Raw genomic sequence first — 22,884 nt, 5'->3', positions numbered from 1 at the left:
AAAAAAAAGTAGAAATTGTCACGATTTTCGTTATAAAAGAAATATTTCTATAATAACTATTATAATAATTTGAATTTTCAATAAATAATTAGATTTTCATATTATTTATATAATTAAATTTTCTAATTTTAATTTTTAGAGAATTCTATTTATAAATAAAGAAAGTGTATGGTTATACATAAACGAATTTTGTATATAAAAATGATGGCCTATTTAATGATATAGTTTACTCGATAATAAATCATATTAATGAATTTTAAAATCGAGTTATAATAAGAGTTATAACCCCAGCTTATTAACGTGATTTATTATCGAATAGATTATATCATCAAATGGGCCATCATTTTTATATACAAAATTCGTTTGTATATAATTATGCACTTTCTTTATTTATTAATAGAATTTTTTAAAAATTAAAACTATGAAATTTAACTATATAAATACTACAAAAATCTCATCATTTATTAGAAATTCGAATTGATATAAGAATTATTATTAGGAATATTTTTTTGTAACAAAAATCGTAACAATTTTCACTTTTTTTAATATAAAATGAAAATATTTATATAAAAACTAGATTTTTAGAAAACTAATCTTTTATTATTATTTAATCTTTTTTTCTTTTTCTAAAATAACGATTAGTTATTAAAATACGAATATTCAAAAAACCTTAATTTTGATGTATTTTGAAGTGGCTCACTCGATGATATAGTCCACTCGATGATAAATCACGTTACATATCATTCTATTTCATAACAAAATCCCTATAAAAATGTCGTTTTTCTATACAAAAAATTATTAAAAATATTTTATCTATTTTTTTCAATTATTTCATTGATTTTCTGTTATTTTTATTAATTTCAATAATTTAATTCATTTATATATTGAAATAATATATAGTTAAAGAATTGAAAAAATGAGGGTTTTTGGTGTGTTTTCACTAAGTGTACGATAAGCCGGGGCCTCAACTCTTACATTGGATAAAGAAACCGTTTCGAACAAAAGGGTCCGCATGATACGCTAAACTTGTGATTAACAATACCATCCTGTTACGTTAGTCATCATCGCTGGTAGATTGGACTAGTGTTCTGAAACGGGATCGTTGGGTATGATCTCATTATCACGCTGTTTGAGAAAAAGGTCAGGTATTTATGAATGAGTTGAAGGTTCAATTGAGTGCGCAGCAGTCGAGAATCAAATAACTTTTCATTGCGATGTACAAAAAACCATATACAGGAAGCTGAACCTCAAACTATTCACAAACCAGCCAGCTAACTCCCTTGCTCCTGCAAATATGCCGAACCGCAGAAAAGCATCAATACAAATGTACAGTCTAGCAAAAGCTCTCTTCAGAACCATCTATCAACCACTACCAACAACCTCCCCAAACCACTGTCTCAATACTCCAGCCAACACACCTGGCAATTCTCCTACATCTCCAACTACAACATAATATCTAAATGGGAAAGTATCTAGATATCTCTCAATCTTTACTTCACTTCTTCCTGTCATCTCATTATTCACAAACTTAGCTTCCTTGAGATCCAACACACTTTCTCCCTTCTTCTTAGTTCTCACATCATCCACAATCACAAATACCATCAGTATTCTTTCTTCTTCCGCTTCCCTCAACAATCGTCTGATATTATCGTGTTCAGAAGAACTACAAACACCATCTGAAATGATCAAAGAAATTTGCCAAAGATCCGCTGGAGATGATGATGCCTTTTGTCTGGCGGTACGGAACAGATTGATGCTCTCGCGGATGAGTCTTGTGATATCTGTTCGCGATTGTTCGAATCCAAAATTCTCAAAGATAACAGGTCCAGCCTCAGAGCTAAAGGGCACATCAAATTCATGCGCTACTTTAACGTTCTCTCCAAATCCAACGACACATATCTCACCAACCTCAAGCATAGCGAGAGATCTTGAGATCATGACTAGTGTCTCCATTGCGAGACTTCCAGAACCAGATTCTCCCATGGATTTAGAGTCGTCGACAGCGAGCATGATTTGGTAAGAACGTTTGGAGGGGATACTGCGACGCATCCAAATCTTATCGCGCTTGAATGAAGAGGCGATATAAGGAATGATTCTCTTGATGTTAAGACGTTTACCAGTACGGAAATCACCTCGCATTTTGGTTGCCAATGTAGGAGCGAGAATTAATCGGAGTTGCTCAGTCAAGGAAAGGGAAAGTGGGCGCGTGATAGATTCGTAGTGAGTCCATTGAGCGCGAGCTTCGGTTGCAGATCGAACAGAAACAGTGGTACTAGGGTCAAGATGAGTGTTGTCGAGTTGTGTGTCAACTTCTTCAATATCTTCATCCATATCCTCATTGGCTTTGGCGTGAGTGTTGTCGTCCATGTTTTCTTCCATATTGCTATTGGCTTGATGGATAGAAGCACCTGCTCGACCTTCATAAGCGTTGGAGGGTTCCTTGGGTTCTAGAGTATCATCTTCGAGATCCATGACATCTTCATCAATGGAATATTTCTCAACTTCATCTGGCTGGAATATTTCAGGCATCTCCCGAGTTTCCGGATCGACAGCCATAGATTCATCAAGAGCATGAGCTTGCTCCTCTGTAGCAGTACCTAAGGCTTGAGTGTCCGCTTCAGCGTCTTCGTCTTGTAAATGTTGGAACTCATTGCTTTCTGTTCCCATATCAATGTTCTGATCTTGAGCTTGGTCTTGTTGCTCAGTAGGCTCTCTGATTTGGGACTGTTGACGATGCCATTTTTCGAGAGCATCTCCAAGCTTCTTGAATGGCTGCGCGGTAGGGCTATCTTCAGTATCATCTTGGGCGTTCTGTGGAGCATCACCTGCAGCTTGTCGACCCTTTTCACCGTCTTCGGCAGCTGACTGTTTGTTCTCAGATGAGTCGCCACCTTGACCACCATCATCTCTTTGAGCCTTGCTATTGGAGTCGGCATTTTTATCGGCTTCATTATCATCCTGATCCTCGCCAACGCCTTGAACATCACTTGGAACAGCGTTCTCAGTATCGGCTGTTGCTTCATCCTCGCGATCACGCAATAAACCCTCTTGATCTTCCGGTTGTTGTTCCTCTTCTGGTTCTTGATCCCCTTTTTCGCCGGCCTCTTCAGTCTTCTCCCCTTCCTCATCCCTTTCTTCATCCAAATCAATAATATCCATCTCATCGCCCATATCTTGATCTTCCTGGCCATCGGCATTCTCGGCTTCCGCTTCTTCCTTTCCATCATTTGCAACTTCATCTGTTTCTTTGGCCTCGTCTTCCATATTTGGAAGATCATCCATCTCGTCATCCATCCCATCATCACTACCATCGCTCCCCTCTTTCTCTTCTCCATCCAATTGCATATCATCAGGTAAATCCAAAGCATCCCCTTCATCGGCATGTGGGTCATGCTTTTCTACATCGTCTTGTTGCTGAACCTCCTCACTTTGCTCAGCTCCTGCCATCTCCTCCTCCTCTTCTTCCGCATCATTACCCTCATCGCCCTCTCCAGCTTCTTTATTATTTTCTTGAGCCGCGACTTGTTCATCTTTGGAAGCCTTTCCTTTGGATTCATCCCCTTCTTGATCTTTCTCAGCTTGCTCATTATCACCATCCCACATCTTCTCATCCACTGCGTTAGGATCCAAATCATCCACATCTCCAGCTTCCTCATCCATCTCATCGCCATCTTTCTCTTCATCTCCTGATCCATCCTCCTCTTCTTTCTCTTCAGCTTCTCCCATTTGACCTTCCATCTCGCCATCAGCCATATCAACTGCATCTTGTTCATCTTCAATTTCTCCTCTCTCTTCCTTATTTGGTTCCTGAGCCAACTCATCAAGATCTTCATCTTCTCCAATATCTTTGCTTATATCCTCAGCGCCTTCTCCATCGCCAAGTCCAGTTCCCCCTTCTAATTTCTCAGTCTTGCCATCTTGCGCATCTTGCTTCTCTGATGGTGTACAGAAACCTTGTGATGCGATTTGTGTAAAAGTCTTGGCAAGAATGTATGAAGTCTTGCATGTCGAACGATGTAACGCAGCGTATCGAGCAATGCTCTCTTCCAATGTGTTATAGTATTGTTGGATGATTGGAAGGGCGACTGCAAATATCGCACTAGCGCTTCGACTAACATTGTCATCTACAAGTTTGAGACATTGAAGGATAGCAAAAGACTGTTTGATTTGTCCAGCAACATTATCACAGTGGAGAGCTTTGATGCTGTTTACGAGGGTAGTATCGCTCTTGATGAGCCAACCTTGATCTTCAGTTGACGCTGGCAGATCACCAATGGATTTGTGGTACTTCTCCATTGCGGCTAAAATTGTGTTGCAAACAGTGGAAAGCTTCTGGTCGAGATCTTCCAGGAATGCCTTTGTAGAAATAGTTGTAGTCGATGATGAATTGATGACAGTCCAAGGTAAGATTTGATCAAGAATGAACCCTAAGTCTGGACGTTGCTCGATGAGATTGCCCAAACCAATTCTTAGCTGCTCGGTGGCATCATTGATAGCCATTTCGAGCTCTAGGCGTTGAGTTGAAATAATGCCAGATGGGAGAACAGACGACGAAGACCATCTGGTCCGAAGATCAACGAGTATATCTTTCCACGAGGACAAGCTTTCCACAACTGATTTAGCATCAACCTTTCCCAGTTTTGCATGCGTGTTAATAAGCTCCAGTCCAACACTCAGGATGTTTGGCAACCACTGTAGGACATTCTCGTGGTTAGAGATCGTACTAGCTGTCTTGAGCTCATATGTTTCCGGAGCCCAAAGTCCCTTCGCCATTTTGATGATATTTCGCAAGACCTCCATGTTTGTCATTGCATTTGAGAGACTGTTGCGTTGGTCCAGGAGAGCTTGCAACAATCCTTCTAAGAATCCAGTACTTCTAGCTACCTCTGCGCCACTTAGATCATCAGAATGTTGTCTTGATGCCTCTCTTGCTCTTGGAGCGAGCTCCACTGTCTTGTGAAAGTAGTACTCTAGATCTTGGGAGCCGTTTGGAGAGATATAATTCGTATTTGCCAGAACGAGAGACAGTGAGTCTTGCTTGGCAAGGGCGTTGGCACCCAAGTTGTATTTTATTCCCATCTGACGAAGATCTTTCAATGTATCTGCGAAGAGTTTACGCTTTTGAGATTTAAGATGTTTAACAGTATCTTTGTTGTCTTCCGTAAGGATCGATGGAGTGGCCTTTTGTAACTCCGAAGTTGACGTGATGATGTTCTCGAGGAATGACTCAAGGTAGCTTGATCCATCCACTGAAGACGCAAGCAATTGACTTTTGTCTACCATCATGCTGACGGTGTTGGATACATTGATAAACCTCTTAGGCTTTTGTGTCCAACTAGGAACCGTGGAAGCACATAATGCGAGGGCAGATTGGTCGACAGTTGGAAATTGTGCTGGTGGGAGGTAGGCTATGCCGGCTTCATTGGCAGCGACTTCATCAGGGAGTCCTTGCTTGATAAGTGATTCCATAGGTTGGCCAAGGAGTGCTCGATACTTTCGAACAATTTTGAAAAGCTTGTGATGAGATCTCTTGGCACTGTCGCGTAAGGCAACAATATTTGTGTCTTTCCAACTTGCAAGAAGTAGCACATCGCGCATGGCTTTCTCTAGCGATACTCGGCCTCTCTTCAAGCTATCCTCTACTGACTTCTCGTACCTCGAATAAAGAGCGATGAAATTGGCCAGAGCGCTCGCAATTATAGACAGGTTTGGATAGTCCAATACTAGGAGGTCAACGTGCTTCTCTAGTTGCTTCAATAACTTGAGGCGTTGTACATATTGGCCCATTATAGCTGTTGAGAAATAAGTCTCAAGATCTTGTAGGAGCTTTTGAGCATAAGCTTTGAGTTCTTCAACAGACTCGCATATTGTGAGTGGACCGGCAACAATTGTCTGGTATGCGACGAACCACCAGGATCTTGCATCGTCGTCGCACTGTTTGTTTTCCATGTCAAACAATTTAGCCCATGTTGATAATTCAAGACGACGCCAATTTACTATTGTAGCAGTCAAATTGTCGTATAGAAGGAGTGCAGAATTTGCACGACTGGCCCATCCGCCAAATTGCCATTCGTGCATGAAGCTATGGACTTTCTCTACCTTGGTGATGATTTTCGCAAGTGGCTCCGTGTGGCGAAATTGAAGCAATTCTTTACAAGAGACCATGACATCTTCAAGGGGTTGCATGTGTGCAATCTCATCCACAGCTTGGAGCTCTCTGAATCTTGTTTGCACTTTATGAATCAAACTGACTAGCTTGCGAGTCTCCGGAAGATTTGCGTCGGTGTAAAAATTGTAATTTTCGGGGACTGTGGCGGAAGAACTTAAAGCGTCAATCTTATCACTCAGCAGCAATAGCGAACCTGGAAGGAGAGATTTGATCCTATCCTGATCTCCAAATCTGGCGTCACTTCCATGCAGCTTGCCCATATGGGTAGAAATGTGCTTGATCAAAGACATGATACTTTCAGATGGTAATGGTCCACCCAAGAAAATATCTCCGTGCACACGAGCTAAAGAGACAGCAATATCTCTGACATTTTGTTGCTGTGGTGTAACACTTGACGCGCCTGAGTTCTCTTCATCATATGAAGGAAAAAGCTCATTAAATTGTTCTTGGTCGATCTCGTCTTCGTCTTCAGCACTTCCACGGAATCTATACAAGCCTGACCTCGTTTCCCCCTCAAGTCTGTCAGCGTCAAGCTTCTTCGTCCATTGCTCGTAGCATGAATGAATAGACGTAAAGAGTGATTCACGAGTTTGTGGATCTATGGAATCAACACTCTCGATTGTCGTAGTAGTAGCCATTAATGTCAAGTATTCTAATGGCTGACAAGATACGATCTCTTCATCGATAGACTTAGGGGTGCCCCCTAAGAATGGCGTTGCTTTGCTTAGAGCCAAAGCTGCCTTGCTGTTATTTGATGGATCCTTCGATACGAGTGCCGCCATGTACAATCCTATTTGAAGACAGCGAAGAATGTTTATCACAGGTGTGGTAAGATCGCTATAGGCATGGAAGCGCTCTGAAAGACGACGTATGATTTGAAGGACGTTGTTCTGAATGAGTTTTATTTCGTTCAAGACATCTTGATCGTCATTTATCAGATATTGATAGATTTTAGACGCAATAGCAGGTGAGGGTAGAACAACTTTCAAGAGGTTCTTGAATTCACCTTGAAGCTTGTCCAACTCCGAAACTGCTGGCCGATAAACTTGCTCTGATGCCTCCGGAGGAGCACCAATTTCTGCTATATCTGCTTCAAGAAGTTGGCAGCGGAGATTCGATTCTTGGCCAGAGAAGAGACGCTCAAATTTCTGAAGGGCGTCGAGCTTATCTTGCAACTCCTGGACTACTTCTTCGTGCCTCTGTTGCTGAAGTCGCTGTCTCTTATCGGGGTCAAATGCCCGATCGGGGACGTAAAGGGAAATGCAGCCCACAGCAAAATGAACCCACGCTAAAGCCGAATACTGCATGTTATCTCTGGGCGACTTAATCGCAGCTTCCATGGCAAAAATTGCCTTTTCGATGTCAGAATTAATATCTGTATCAATTAATGGCTGGGCACTAAAGTGTTTCGCTTGATAAGCGGAGACCGCTTCATAAAAGTTGTCAAGAGTGGTTTTGTGCCAGCCTTCAGTAACATCCTGCGAAGCAAGAATATCCCTTCTGTTCAGATAATCATTTGAAGTTTGATCACCGTGTGCGCCAATAATTGTCGATATGAGATGAGAAAGGACTTGATTGATAGCCACCAGTTGGCTGCTGGATAATATTCCACTAGACTTTGCAAGCTTTTCTGCCATGACAGGCAGCTCAGACTCGAGCAACCTCAGGGACTTGAGGTCAACCTCGCTGATGATGTTCATTTGATGTAGCAAATCTGTCAAAAAGCTGTTTGCAATAGGCTGAAGGCCATGGTCACCAGACCATAGATAATCGATATTTTGAAACAGCCATGAAGTTGTACTTGATGTATTCAGACGCATTTGTGATGTGATTGGATGATCGGCAAGAATAACAGTTTCTATATCTACCATATCGCTAGTTTGATGGTTGGATGCCAGAGCTGCAAGCACCTGAAATTGTCTCAAAGCTTCGAATTGGTCATGTAAGAACGGACGCGGACTGTCCTCCTCAGAATCAACGCTCTTCTCGAGGGTTTCAATTTCCGATGTCAAAGTTTGAATGAGAGCAGCTCCATCCACGTCGGAGGATAGGAGGAGTTGATGTGCTTTTACGAGGGAAGTCATGATACCTCCCAGCTCAGCGACTGATATTGATGCTTTCCATCGCAGAGCATCAAATCTCACAGCCAAATTTTCCATCTGATTCATGATTTGCATGATTTCAAACTTGGTGGGAACCATAGGTCTGAGTCGTTTCCAGAGTAACTCCATGCTTAGTCCCGTCGTCAATTTAAATCCGGAAGCGAAACTTGTTTGTAAGTCTGAGACAAAAGTTGCGATTAGAGAGTTCTGCTCATCAACCAGAGGGCAGTTCTTAATCAGTTCCTCCGTGATTGAATTTCCGATTGCCAAGTGAGACTGAAATGTCGCTTCTTCGAATGTCGACGCAGTGACAAGACTGAAAGTACTCCACCAATAGCGAATTAGAGAAGTGATAATTTGTTCTCGGAACTAGATTGGGATCAGAAAGAGCGCAAGCAAGTAGAATGATGTTTGTTTGAAAACTTACCTTCCAATGATCATTTGCCACAACATGAGCATTTAAATAAGTGTTGATGGATTCAAGTGTATGCATCAAGAAGTGAGAGACTCTTAAGGTGGAGTCCTTTGCTACTGAAGCTACTCTGTCACTTACCATAGATCGTTGGAGGCGATTCATCTGGGAAGGCTTCAGGGTTTGAATGACAGATTCTTGTTCTTGGTGAGCCTCTAATGCAGCTGCAATTTGAAGTTTATACTGCAGGCATGCTGCAATCCAATAAACCTGTGATTCATTGGAAGTAGATTGCAGTAATGGCACCAATGGCGAGTTTTGGAGAGGATGGATGATCTATATATTTTATTTGCGCTATCAGTACATTGTTTAACTATGAAAGGGACTGCACGGTCACTAACCTGTGCGTCACTGAAGCCTGCGGGTAACAGGGTCTTCTTCGCAACTTTATTCAATAAATCTCCCACTGCATTTCTCAAATCGCGGCTATCTTCAGACTGGTATAACTGCATGTATTGTCGAGATATTGTCGACAACCTTGCGGCGGGAATTCCCTGTTGCTCAAGACTGCGGGCCACGCTTTCAGCATATCTTGTAAGAAGAGGTAAATCGGACCACGCTAAATTATCCAGTGCAATACGGTTAATAAGATCTGCCTGGCTAAGATCTGAACATTGAAGGTCTAGAACCTTCGAAACCTGGCGATATCTCTGAAGTGTGCCTTCTGGTCGAATATATAACTGAGTGCCGGGATTGAGGTCATTCTCTGACGAGAGCGGCTCCAGGAAAATCTCCACAGCACGATTTCTCATAGCACGTGATAGCTCCCCAAATCGAGGGTCCATTGTCAGGAAAATTCTGAAATCGGCGTGTGGTTTGACAATCTTTGGCTCTCCATCTGGTCCACAATGTTCATTGATACTAAGGAATCCATTCGGCTCAAGTAGCGAATTAAGTCTGTCCAATACTGAAGCACTGCATAGATTAGCATTATCAAGCACTAACCATTTTCCTTGCTCTAATGCCTTGATTAAGATGCCATCCACCCATTCAAACCTGGCATTCTCGACGGCCATAGGACGACTTGCAAAGGTTTCGCACGTCTCTGCCAATGCACCAAATTCTGGTAACGAGCTTGTTTGTTCTAGCTGTCGAAGATGGAGAGAAATCTCCTGGAACGAGAAAGAGGAATTCAAAGTATCCTTTCTCAAAATATCGAGAACTTTGATCGCATCTTCGGGAATCTGTTGGGGAATTGTGCTAAGTATACGAATTTCCATAAACTCGAGGAGCTCTTGTAAAAATTTGCTGGCGGCTCTTCGCGGATCGACTTGCTCAAATCCACCTACTAGATCCATGGTATCGATGTCTGCGTTCAAGGGGAATACCGTGAGAGATTTGCCACTAGCAGCCGCAACATGCTCAAGAAGTGTTGACTTTCCAGAGCCTGATGATCCTACTAAAATACAAGGTAGATTTTGTTGGACACACATGATTAGTGACTCCAACTCCGGAAGGCGATTAATAGGGTCAACTTGTGGAAATGCTGTGCGTTGGTAGAGTGCATATCTTGGCATATATGCAATTCCTACCTGATAGGCGGTCGAGCTCATGTTGTGATAGAATTGACGGAATGGTACTTCTGAGCCAAACACCTGCGCAAACACTCCATCCAGCTCTTCTCTGTCCTTGGAAGTTCTAAAGCGCTGTCGAAATACTAAATTCAGGAAATCTGCTGGGCGTCGATTAGCAAGAAATGGAGCTGACGATGTCAACAAGTGCAACCATCGAAGGATATCTCTCAAATTGAACTCCCAAGGGCCGCCTTGGGAGCCAAACTTCCGCTTGTGTACAATCTCGTCCTCTAGTCGTGTGACAAAATCGATAATAGTTGTAATTAATTCCTGTGACATGGAAGGGAAATTATGCTGGCAAATTAGTTTCATATCATCATCTCTAAACACATCAGCATAGACAACAGTAAATCGATTAACAAAGGAACTGGGGAGACCCTTTCTGCCGCCACCTTGGTGGTGAGGATTTTGAGCAGCAAAAACAGAGAAGTTCGGATGGCGCTTGAACGTCTGATCCAACTCTGAGATATAGACCTCTCCACGGTGATCAAGACAAGCATTCAAGCCTTCAAGAACCGACTGAGAGGCAAGATTCATCTCGTCTAGAAGTACCCATTCTCCTCGTTGCATTGCTTGAAGGAATGGAGCATCACGCCACGCAAAATGTCCGGCTTCGGCACCTTCAACAGGAACATCTGATCCAAACAAATCCATAAGATCAGTCTGCTCTGACAAATTGATACGAGTCAACGGTCTATTGCAAGCACGTGCTAATGCTGCAATCAAGGTCGTCTTGCCAACACCAGGGCTACCTTCGATAAGTATAGGCTTTTGAACTTGGAGGGCACGAAGTACCCGCATGCCGTTGAGTTTCGTCGTAGGTGCATCGAATGCAAACCCTGGGTCGCTGTCAGAGCCAGCCTGTTTGGGACACTGGAAGCCGCCCATGGATATGTGACTATCCTGGTCTTGAAATTGTATTGGTGTAAAGTATATTGCATCAACATCATGGTTGAGTAAAGCGCCCAATTGATGGAGACATTTTGCACGTTCCTCATGAATCGTTTCTGGTTTAATTGCCAAGAGAGCAGCTGGATTGGCTCCAAGGGTATCAATATAAACCATAGCCGCACCATGAACAACAGCGTAGTGGGGATTAGTAGTCGAGCATTCATTCATGAATTTGATCCACGCCAGTATATCACGAACAGATATTGAGGTTGAAGATGTCGATCGATATGTTTCACCAAACCATTCTGCAAACTTGACCATTGGCTCCGAGAATTGTTTCATCTTGGAATTCAACTTGGTTTCCACGATTTGTATGACATCTGCATGGTCTGACAAGGCTGGAACCCAGATTTCTGTAAATCTGTTTCGAAGAGCGGGTGATAATTCTCTCTTACCGTAATCACCTCCAGGATTCATAGTCGCGAAAAATTGGAACCCGTCAGCAGCCTGGACAAAAGAGTTCTCTACACCCTTCTCGGCGAGCAAAATTGTTCGATGTGATTCTAAGACGGAGTTTAATCTCTCCAACACTGAATCGTCTGCGAGTGATATTTCATCAAGTAAAAAGAACTGTCCTTCCTTCAATGCTTGCACGAGACTTCCGTCAGACCACTCAAACAATGCTTTGGCCTTGATTTGATTGAGTTGAATTCGCGATGACAGATCGTTTGGTATCTGAGACAAGATTGTTTCTGGAAGAGATTTATATGTAGCCCACAATGAGTCAATATTCTCAGAATCGGGTTGGCCTTGACCGACCCCATCCAAAGACTGCAGAAGATCTTGTTTGAGCTGCTCCAAGACAGCGGCTCTGTTTCGCACTGGTCTTTGAGCTCCAATCAGATCTCCTGTCTCTGTATTTTGATGTGCGTTCACGATGTGAAGAGTCTTTCCAAATGCTTCAGCTAGCATCTGGCACACTGTAGTTTTACCACATCCTGTTTCACCCACAAGCAACACAGGCTCATTATTGCGAAGAGCATGAGCAACCAAAACATACAGCCTGCGCATTGCCTGTGTCCAAACTACACCTTGTGAATTCGTGGTTGAATTGTAGGCCTTGATCTCTGAAAGATTGTTGCTGTAAAGATCATCTGTATCAATCTTGACCTTCATAACTTTTTCGATGATTTCCTTGACGGCGGCTCTCTCTTCCGAATTTCGAACACGTTCGGCAAGTAGCATGTACCCATTAGCGGCAAGCTGCACCCTATTGTCAGCATCTCGTAGTGCCCATCGAAAAAGATCACGAAGGGTAGCGAAACTATCCTTCTGTTCGAAAAGACGTGTAGACTGCCTGAGGCGTGAAAGCTCCTTGTATACTGCGACGATTCTTCGGCAATCTGACGGCGCAACCTTCTGACTTCGTTTCTCAAGGATAAAATCGAGTTCGTCTTCTGGAATGTCATCGAAATGGAGCTCGAGGAAACGATTACGGAACGCCCGGGATAGGGTTTTACGACCACCATAGAGTCCTGGAGGATTCTGTGTTGCAAAGAGCATGAAGTTCTCATGTGGACGAACAATTTCCTGCGTTTCTGGGATGAGTAATTCACGGTTGTCATCCAGAAGACGATTGAGTGCTTCTAAAACATCGGTAGGAGCCAAGTTGAGTTCATCAAGAACAATCCAGTGGCCTTGCCGAAGAGCCTGAACAAGCAAGCCTTCTTGGAAGCGCAGCTTTCCGTCCGAATCGGAGACGTAAGTGCCCAAGTACTCTTGTAGATCAGTATGTTCGTGATTGTTGATTCTCACAAATTTGTTTCCGCTAAACTTAGCGAGATACTCGATCATACTAGTCTTTCCGGATGAAGTAGGACCTTGTATCAAAACTGGGAAGCGACGAGTTGAAGTTGCACGGACCAAGTTGAGCATGTTACGCTCGACAAATGGCGTGATGATGTAGTGAGGTTGCTCTTGAGGGGTCTCATAACCTTGAAGCATCCAATATTGACGATCTCTTTTCTTGTTCATGAATCGTACATATTGTTTTCCATCATCTGGGTGTTTTGGTGTCTGGGCCAAAAGAGCTTGTGGGTTGCCATGACTGTCTAACAAATGGTGCTCAATAAGCGGCATGAGCATTTTTTCGGATTCTCGATCAAGGAGAGTCAAGAAGCCCATGGAAAACCCTTCGTAGAGCGCCCTGCGTAAGCCATAAGATGGAGCAATCTCGGTGACGTAGGAGAGAACACGAGTCAATGTTCGCAAACTGAAGTGCGGTACTTCATTTGCACCATCAACCAATCGCTTCTCTTCGGCGAGTCGTTTCGTGTTCATATAAAGACGTGCGACATCATGAGCAGCCCTTTCGTCGTTGCTACTTGTCCCTTTGAGATATGCTTTAATGACAGCTAAAAGGTCGTCTAGATTCTTGTCTGGACTATCAACATAGAGTTCAGTAAATCTAGAACGCAGTCCCATAGGAAGATCACGTTTCCCAACATCTGTTGCTGGATTCATGGCACCGAATATGCGGAAGTCTGGGTGTGCTTGGATCCGCTCTATTTCACCAGTTTCAGAAAGAAGAATTGAGGGTGAACCAGTACCACCATGCAACAGGTCGGCTATACTCTCAAGAGTATCTGGAGATGCCAAATTGACTTCATCAAGAAGTACCCACTCTCCATTGCGAGCTGCTTTGACAATGTTACCTTCGACGAAGGAGAAAGCAAACCCTTTGGAGCCTGCAGACAACTGGATATCGAATTGGTCCAAGCTCTGCGAGAACCTTGACCAACGAGACTTCAATTTCAACAGTGACTGTAATTTTGACTCTGTCTTGCGCCTCTTCGTTGGTTGCTCAGAGGTTGTGGGCATGCTTGCTTCTTCTTTTTTGGCAAGCTCAGAAACGATTTTTTCAAACATTTTGGGAGCCTCACGCCACAATTTCGATGCCTTGCTCCATTGACTCTTTGCGACACACTTTCCAAGTTGATCAATGTACTTTTGATTCTTTGTGGCAGAAATGCCTGTTGATGCAAAAAGATCGTCGAATTCATCTTTGAGTGGAATTGCAAGACTCCGGACATTCACAGGTTTAAAGCCTCCAAGCAAATCACCGACTTCACTTTGTTGCGACAAGTTCACAGCGGTGAGTTTGAACCCCAACGAATTTGCAAGCTGCTGTACGACAGTAGTCTTACCAATACCTGTCTCTCCAACTAACAAGACTGGCTCAGCCATCCGGACCGCTACACCGACTTGTTCAAGCAATTTTTTGGCATGTGTTGTATTTGCGAAGGGACGGCTCTTTTTAGTGGGCTTCGTCACACGACTACTTCGTTTCTTAGATAATCGCACTCTACCAATCAGAAGCTCGTTGTCGCCGTCATCGTAACGCGGAATATGACCAGTGAGGAAATGTTCCATAGTCTGAGGATCAATGTGCATTTCCTCAGCGATACATGAAACCAGCGACCTCCGGGATTCCTCGGACTGTTGACTCCCTGCGAAGCAATCGACGGCTTCTAAAAACATCTCATATTTTGTGCTGTCGGTTATGGGTTCGCTGCCGGTCTTAGATCCTGATGATGTAAGAACACTTGCTAGTCTTCTGCACCACTTCAGAAGATCCCGAGGACTTATTGGACGCCCTATTGAAGTTCGAGTTTTAGATGCAAAAGAAGGCTTAATCGAGAGAGTGTAGAGTCGTTCGTAGACGCTGATGATCCCAGGCAAAAATTGGCGCAATATCGGGTAAGTACCGTCGATTATCTCTCGAAACTCGTCTTGGTTTGGCATTTGAATAGGAACACGCTGCCACATTCGTGCTCCGAGCATGTGTAATGCTGGTGGAATCTCTCCGCCACTTACATTCAAAGAGGTTCGAATACTCGCAAGAAGCTTAAAACCTGCCTTGGCCTTAATAGTTTCACCTCGACTTGGTATTAGAAGCTCGCCTCTCTCTACAAGTGGCAGTATCACGCTTATGACTTCATTTGGAGCGCGATCAAGATCCTCGATAAAAACCCAACGCCCTTCCTTGACAGCTGTAGTTAGAACACCTGCTCTCCAAGTGAAAGATCCGGGTGTAGATCCTGTAGCGTACATGCCAATAAGCATTTTTGCATCAGTCTGCTCATTCAAATGAAGTGTAACCATGCTTGAATCCATTCCAAGTTCTCGTGCGAAGTCATTGACCAACGAAGTCTTTCCTGCACCAGCCAACCCGTGGAGTAGGATTGGCGAAGAAGACATAAGGGCCTTGGCAAAACATTCTCTATTTTGCGAGGTTGTGGTAGTTGATATGAGTTTAGATGGCTGCGAAGGATAGCCGTTTGGACGAGGTAAGACTACATCTGAATACTGCACAACCAGTGGTGAAAACTCCTGTGCTACTTTTTGAGATTGAAACATTTCTGTCCCAGCACTCAAACTCAAAGCAGCATTTTTCAGCCGCTTTTCTTCAAAGATACTAAGGAATCCATAGTCCACCATTTCGCCGTCGAAGTCCCCCATGACTGCCATTGTATTTCCAACGAATTTCGCAACCATTGCCTCCAACCTGTCGTCCGAGGCGAATTGAAGCTGGCAGAAGATTCTCACCGCAAGATATCGAACTGCTGAATCAGTATGTTCGAGAAGGCTCTGAATCGCGGAGCTTGAGACTGTCCCAGAGTAGGCCTGCTTATCGAAGTTGAGAAGTCTCCATGTTGCCAGCAGAATTCGTTGCAGCGCCAGATCAGACAGAACATTGCCCAGGACGCTTGCACCATCTCCCAGGCTGATTAAATTGCGAGAAGGGCCATTCTCTGTAGAAGGTGTAGTCTCGGAGAGATATTTTTCGAGAAAGGTATTCAGGTGCGGCGCAAGGTATAGGATTCGTGAAAATGCTTCAATAATTTCATTTTTTTGGGTACCAGGATGCGAATTGGCAACCCATCTTGCAGCCGAGTCCGCGATTAAGGTATTAAAATATGTGAATAATTTGAGTGTTTGTTTGGGCTTTAAGGCAGATATGGCGAGAGTTTCGAGGAAGTGAGGGGATTGTTGGAGGTTAACGATTTCCAGAATTTCCTCTGGAAGTTCTGCTTGTAGGTTGCTTTCCATGGTTATATCAGGATCATTTCCATGCCGAATAGCCTCCATCTCGTTCAATCATAAAAATCGTGGGATATCAATTGTTTATTTCAATGCAACTATCCTGAACTTTTTTTCTTAATCGCAATCAACTTTTTTTGAAAGTACCGACGTTTCGCCGACGCGCTAGAAATTTAGCTCCACAATGCAGAAAGTCTACAAAGTCCTCACAACAATTATAGATTGTATTATCATATCGCCTCTCATACCCACACACAATGTCGTTATCCTGCCAGTCCGCAGCCCGCAGCTGCATACGATCTCTCCGATCATCCTCGTTCCTCCGCATTTCCACAGCTTCTCTTGCACAAAGAAGAAATCCTTCTGCGAGATGGGCGTCAACAGAGGCAGCGTCAGCGAACCCAAAGATCTCCGGGATTGTGGACCAAATCAGTCAATTGACTTTATTAGAGACAGCTGATTTAGTTGCTAGCTTAAAGGTAAGACAATTTCTGCCAAATACATGCGCCTGAGGGAGTTGTTCGCAGTCACTGATCAACCCGCTCTCCAGTCACGACTAAATATTCCTGATATGCCAATGGGAGGATTCTCTGCTGGTCCTGCCCAAGCCGCTGCACCAGTTGAGGAGGAAGATGCCGCACCAGTACAACAAGAGAAGACTTTGTTCAACCTGAAGTTGGCTTCGTTTGATGCGGGGGCAAAACCTAAGATTATCAAAGAGATCAAGAGCATGTTGGGATTAAGTTTGGTGGACAGTAAGAAATTCGTCGAAAGTGCGCCAAAGATGATGAAGGAGGGTGTGCCAAAGGAGGAAGCCGAGAAAATAATTGCAACATTGAAGGAATTGGGCGCTGTTGTTAACATGGAATAAAAACCTCTACGAGAGGAGTTGCATAAGTTGCGGGGTTCGGAGAAATTCGGCATGTATCAATAGAGATGTGTACAAAATCTACTTCTCATCCAGGCATACATAGAGAAACTCTACATAATCTGCTGCGGCAGATTTTGGGACACGAAGACTGTCTAGTCATCAGAGAGTCTCTTATGTCAAACCGATTTTTGTGAGGATGACACCGAAGTAGAATTCAGATCAAATCGAGTGCCCCGCACTCCAATGACTTCAATGAGTTTCTGTTAACTTTCGAAAAATCGTCACAAATGTGAAAGCAGGCCTTCATGAATATCTTGAACGGAAGCACGAATCCTACTCCTCTAATTGTTATTTAGTCTGATACAACCTATGCCTCGCTTCTACTTGTTCAAACATGGTTGCGTTTCTAGCGAACGCCCAGATCAGCAAGTAGCTCCATGCTTCATGAGTTCAATCACACGAGGTGTAAGTAGAGTGCGTCGAGAAGTAAGCCTATCAAATGTCTACAGAATGTCTCTCCGGAAATCCGCAATTACTGTCAAATGTGAAATAGAAGACACGAGTACTACTCCACTGAACACCATGTACCATAATAAGCACTATAAAACCGGATAAATATCCATTCATAATGAATCCCTCATGCAGTGCAAAAATTCAGATTGGTCTGAAGTTTCTAAAAAGCGTACTTTTCTCATATAGTCAGCAATTCTTATTCTTACTTTGATCTTAACTTCCCAAGTATCAAAGCGATTGTTCTCTTCCTATGATGTGTTGCTTTGGTCTGTCTAGTGGATCTCCTCCGATCCACTCACGTCCTCCTGTTCCATCCCGGGTCATCGCGTAAGCCAACTTATCCCGAATCCGTTCATATCACCTTCTTTAACTCCATATCCACCACAAAGTGCCTACTAATATCCCTCTCCTTTTCCATAGCATACTTCCCCCCACCTATCGCCCCAGTTGCAACATTGCCAGCATGCCTGTTATTGTCGAGCCATACATACACAGAACTATCGTGCCCACGCCGCATGGTATACACCTACCACATCAATCTTCGCATCACCCTTTACATCATGGCAATTCAGGATACCGAAGGGAACGAAGCTTGTCGCTTCATCATGGGTCGAGGATGCATCATGCATAAGGGTCTAGTAAACCTGATAATGGATTGTTTGGGAGGCATCATTGAAGTGAGAAAAGGGGAAGAGTGGATAAGTCGCTTAAGATGTAAAGGCATGTGGGGCTTTCACATTTATATCAAGATCAAAGTTCTCGCTATTCTACTTCTACCTATACTTGATGTCCTAATTTTGAGTTGTTTGTATCAAGGAGAATCAAAATCACACCTTGTACCCACATCTATCAAGTTGATCTTAAACTGCAGGCTACATTCTGTCTCTAACAGTCTGATGGCCAGTGATGATGAACTTTGTAAACCATGAAGTATGTGAGGAAAGAACATAATACATTAACTGAAAGTATAAAGAGGCTCCAGCTTTCTTTCCCGGTCAATTTCTCAAAGTGCAGGTGTTTCACAATTCCAAATCATCTAAGCAACCTTGGAACTGAATAATCTCATCAATCTTCCTACAACAACTTCGAACCCAGAGAACTGCCACTTCCCTCCCACCGCCTACTTAGGTCCTAGCCGAGGACACAAATTTGATTCAATTTTCCTTGATCTTTTACATTTTTTCAAAAATCCTTTGCAAATTAATCCAAACAATTGATCTACAATATCTACAATACCTCAGCATTCTGTACTGCAATGTTTCGCTAGCCTCATTATGCATAGCTTACCCAAAATATATTACTATTCTCCTATAAATCTTTTCATCCCAAGATAGTTTTCAAATTCGAGAACTTCGATTTTCTTTCAACCTTTCCAGAGTTTTCTGAAATGTTATCAGAATCCAGGTTCTCCGTTGGCAATTTCATCGCTGTTATTCGATCTGAATTTCGATGACTATTGACGGCCTTGGTGAAAGTTGTAACGCCAACTGGAAGTTTGGAAGAGTCGTACACCAACTCTCACTTTGAAGGAATGTCAAGATACTAGAGATTGGAGACATTAAGCGTGCAGACAAAATCACATTGCAAGAAACTGTCTCTTCATTCAGATCATAATCAGTAAATTTTGGAACAGAATCAGAGAGTATCAGCTTTATTTGTTGAATGTATCAACACTTCGGGCGCGACATGAATTCAAATGAGGATTGTAAAACGTACATGTCGGAGTGATAGCGATGTCAGATTTAAAGTCCAACTAATTGTTGGTAAATCAGCATCGACATAGCTATTATTCAGGATAAAACAAGTGTGAGTGATACAAAGCATCCAGGAGGTGACGTGAGATGCTAATCTATCCCAGGTCTGGAACAACGCCTAACGAAGAAGCGCTCAGTCTCACGATATCAATCGTTGCGCATCGAATCAAAATGTATACTTTGGTAATATTCGGCGGGTATTAAAATGTATCCTGATACATCTAAAGGCTTTGTATGATCCAAACGATGTATTGGCACATTCAAAGCTAGGCGGTGGTCTTATCATCCTTAGCAGATGCATCTTGGATACCACTGTGGAGATGTACATAATCGTATGATCAGCCGCCTTGAATTGCAACACAATCCAGTGTCAATTGACGAGGGGGTCCAAATGGTATTAGAGGTTCATGGAGTGAAAACACATCCCAGATCAAGTGGCTGGTCAGCAGCCCATCCATATTGTGGATACTATCGGCTGAGATATCCGTTCTTACCAAGATCTTGTACGATGGAAAGAGGTAAGAAGCTGCCCACAGAAATGTGCTTTTATATACTAATTCGAAAAAGCGTTCGTTTCGGTGCTAGAAACTCCCTTTTTCGATATTATCTGAGCTGCTAAAGTCAAGAACGATGGTTTCGTCAACAAACATTTCGCTAATATGCAACACATTTCATTGGAGGATGACGAGGAGTTGTCTATCCTCCAGAGCAGTGAGTGAGATTACCTGAAACTTTCAATAGAGTCGAGATTCAAAGTTTTCAAAGGGTGTCCAAGTTGAAATTCGACGAGTACTATCAGAATGAAAATACTGGGGTAGGAAATTGTGACTCTCTCATTAATATGAGTCTTATGCTGACTTCAATAAGTTATCAGGATTGCATGAGCGCTCATATCATTGCAAAATCGATCCTATACCTCTCATCAATAGCATGGTCCAGCACCTGTTGCAAATGCTTAGCTCGAACGAAGTCGAATCATGGCCATTCTTGGATTGAAACCTCCATTCGCTTTTGCAAGCTTTACAAGATCTCTTTGGCATAGTCCACCTAACATTCAGCCTCCTTGACAATATACAAGCAGAAAATCCACGAGTTCATTGACAAACAATCTGCTGCAAATCTTTCACTACTGATGCCTTCTCTGGAACACTGCAGAATGCCATGCACAGAAATCAAGCCACAAAAATAGGACTTTTGAAGTCTTGACGCAAGAAACATATCACGATTGCCTTCTGAGACCTGATATAACTCCGAAATAAAGTTGAAAAATGTTGTATGATAAGGTTATTTATCAGTTTTGTTTGCATGGTTGATAGGCAGTCAGCCATCTACAAAGAAATTAGTATGGAGTTGTCCTTAAAGGAAAGCATGAAAGATACCACGATCAACACCAGCCGAGCCCCTGAGAGGGGTTTTATCCATAAAAACCAGCACCCCAAGTTCAAATGATAGTAAAAGACCCTCTTTATCTGGAAGTTCATGGTGGTTTAATTCAATGACACAACTTGTGCCAGAGATGTCGAGATGTGAACAATTCATATGTCCTCGAGGCCGTAAGGCGCCCGAATGGTCGCCCTGCCGATGTCAAAAATACAAACATCTTGCTCCCATCACCAGATGAAAGTTCTTATCCCCGTTACATGGGATAAAGTGAGGATTACAAGAAACTGCAGATTTCAGTTTACCAAAAGATAACACCCACCCAGGCAAAGATCTTAATTTCTTTTGACGAGAAAACTTCTCGAAATCAAATACAACCACGACCACTCGATCTCATAATCAATTATCGAAGATTTTCCTCATAATTCCACAACTCTCCCTCCATATCCACTTGGCCCAGAGATATTTAAAAGTAAGAATACATCGCAGAGAGTCTGTGGAAGAAAGCACAGCCGGTCAGTATGGATTCAATTGATACCAAGAGAGACCCGACAACTCACATGGTGGAGGTCAACTTCGAGTCGCACGCTGAAGCCGAGACCCTCGACGTCTCGCATGTAAAATTGAGCAACACATACCCGGAATCAGGATCAACTGGCAAATCACCACGCTTAACCTTCGGTGTGGAATTGGAGATCGCTGTTGGTACTTTAAGGGACATATGCCAAAACCCAACACCGAAAGATGGCCGTAGAGTTTATGGAGTTGACCGTCCTGCTAATTCACCTCCATTGCAACATGATCCAAGGCCAGCGAACTTTGGCGAGAGTTCGATCGCAGAGTGCTCATACAGAACCAAGGGCCGATTTTGTGTTTATGAAAATATTTCACAAACCCTTAACTGCGCTGGGTTCCCAGCTATACATATGGAGGGTTCAGAATACCAGAAAGATGGATATACTACTGAGATGACCAGCAAGTGGATCATTGGGACTGACATCAGTATAGATCTCCCAGATGAGTCAATCTATGACTATCATAAGCTCGAAATCAAATCTCCAGTTTATTACTTCAACGAGGAAGCGATTAGCGATGTTAAACGGGTTTGGGAGATCATCACCTCCACTTATAAAGTCGTCACAAACGAATCGATGGGCTTGCATGTCCATGTCGGGAACGGAGTTGATGCTTTCGACGGCGAAACTTCAAGGAATTTGTGGGGCATTCTCTGGACTACAGAGAAATGGATCGAGACCATTCACCCTCCTCATCGAAGAGTCAACTCATTCTGTCAAAGTTTCCACCGCTGTTCCAATTTGGGACGCGAGATCGGAGAACGATTTCACAAAGACCCAGAAGAAGAAGCGCTCAATTGGATTTTAACCAGGACACCTCCAACGGTGCGTGAATTCCTCGACACTATCTGCATGCACAGCGGCGCCTACAACTTCATCAATTTACTACCAAGTCAGAATGCCGGAAGTACCAAGCGTACGATTGAGTTTCGCCAGCATGAAGCAACACTCGATACGGAAAGAATAACACAATGGATCAAAGTGTGCGTAGGATTAGTCAGAGTATCTGCAGCTGCAAACCCCGCCGTACTGGACCCATATCTGCGACTTTTGGTTCGGACAAAGAGAGAAAAGCTTCGTGTATGGGATATTTTGAAAGAGCTTGGGCTTGAGAGTTCAGGACTTTATTACAAGGCTCGGATGTCAAGAGAGAGACCGGTGGGAATCGTTGTCAAAGAGTTGTGGAAGAAGACGGCGAGATTTGTCAAAAGATAAGCGGCCTCTTTCTCATAATATATCCGGAGCCTCATACTATACCCTGGAATAATCCATTCTATTTCAAGCATTCAGTCTTCAATTTCCAAATCAGTCTCTAATCGTGTCCTGAGATACCCAACTCTATCTCCACTTCGCGGCATACGATATTCCATAGAATCTCAAATAATACAATGGAGTTTTCAGCTTCGTTCTAGATATTCGAAGATAATAACAAACTTCCTTTCGAAAGCCTGTCTGCCAATCCTCGTACGCCCTCATTTTA

General features: G+C 43.2%; 4 protein-coding genes across 4 annotated transcripts; 3 read left to right on the top strand and 1 right to left on the bottom strand.

The window, feature by feature from the left end:
• Window positions 1-1,362: 1,362 nt before the first annotated feature.
• On the bottom strand, window positions 1,363-16,359 carry EAE97_007907 (uncharacterized protein; the record flags this gene model as incomplete). The annotated part of the gene is made up of 3 exons (XM_038878421.1): window positions 1,363-8,640; window positions 8,699-9,019; window positions 9,085-16,359. 3 exons carry the CDS (start codon window positions 16,357-16,359, stop codon window positions 1,363-1,365), a joined length of 14,874 nt encoding a protein of 4,957 aa, XP_038730671.1.
• Window positions 16,360-16,568: 209 nt separating this feature from the next.
• EAE97_007906 (uncharacterized protein) lies at window positions 16,569-17,182 on the top strand (the record flags this gene model as incomplete). Its single annotated transcript, XM_038878420.1, has 2 exons — window positions 16,569-16,790; window positions 16,862-17,182. The coding sequence occupies 2 exons, from the start codon at window positions 16,569-16,571 to the stop codon at window positions 17,180-17,182; spliced, it is 543 nt and encodes a 180-aa protein (XP_038730670.1).
• Window positions 17,183-17,785: 603 nt separating this feature from the next.
• Window positions 17,786-18,403, top strand: EAE97_007905 (uncharacterized protein). The gene is made up of 2 exons (XM_038878419.1): window positions 17,786-18,022; window positions 18,116-18,403. The coding sequence occupies exons 1-2, from the start codon at window positions 17,946-17,948 to the stop codon at window positions 18,324-18,326; spliced, it is 288 nt and encodes a 95-aa protein (XP_038730669.1). The 5' UTR covers window positions 17,786-17,945; the 3' UTR covers window positions 18,327-18,403.
• Window positions 18,404-21,350: 2,947 nt separating this feature from the next.
• EAE97_007904 (uncharacterized protein) lies at window positions 21,351-22,619 on the top strand (the record flags this gene model as incomplete). Its single annotated transcript, XM_038878418.1, has 1 exon — window positions 21,351-22,619. The coding sequence occupies one exon, from the start codon at window positions 21,351-21,353 to the stop codon at window positions 22,617-22,619; it is 1,269 nt and encodes a 422-aa protein (XP_038730668.1).
• Window positions 22,620-22,884: the final 265 nt, after the last annotated feature.

Source organism: Botrytis byssoidea, assembly GCF_014898295.1.
Source record: "Botrytis byssoidea strain MUCL 94 chromosome Unknown BBYS_016, whole genome shotgun sequence".
Classification (NCBI taxonomy): domain Eukaryota; kingdom Fungi; phylum Ascomycota; class Leotiomycetes; order Helotiales; family Sclerotiniaceae; genus Botrytis; species Botrytis byssoidea.
This window is presented reverse-complemented; position numbering and strand designations above follow the sequence as displayed.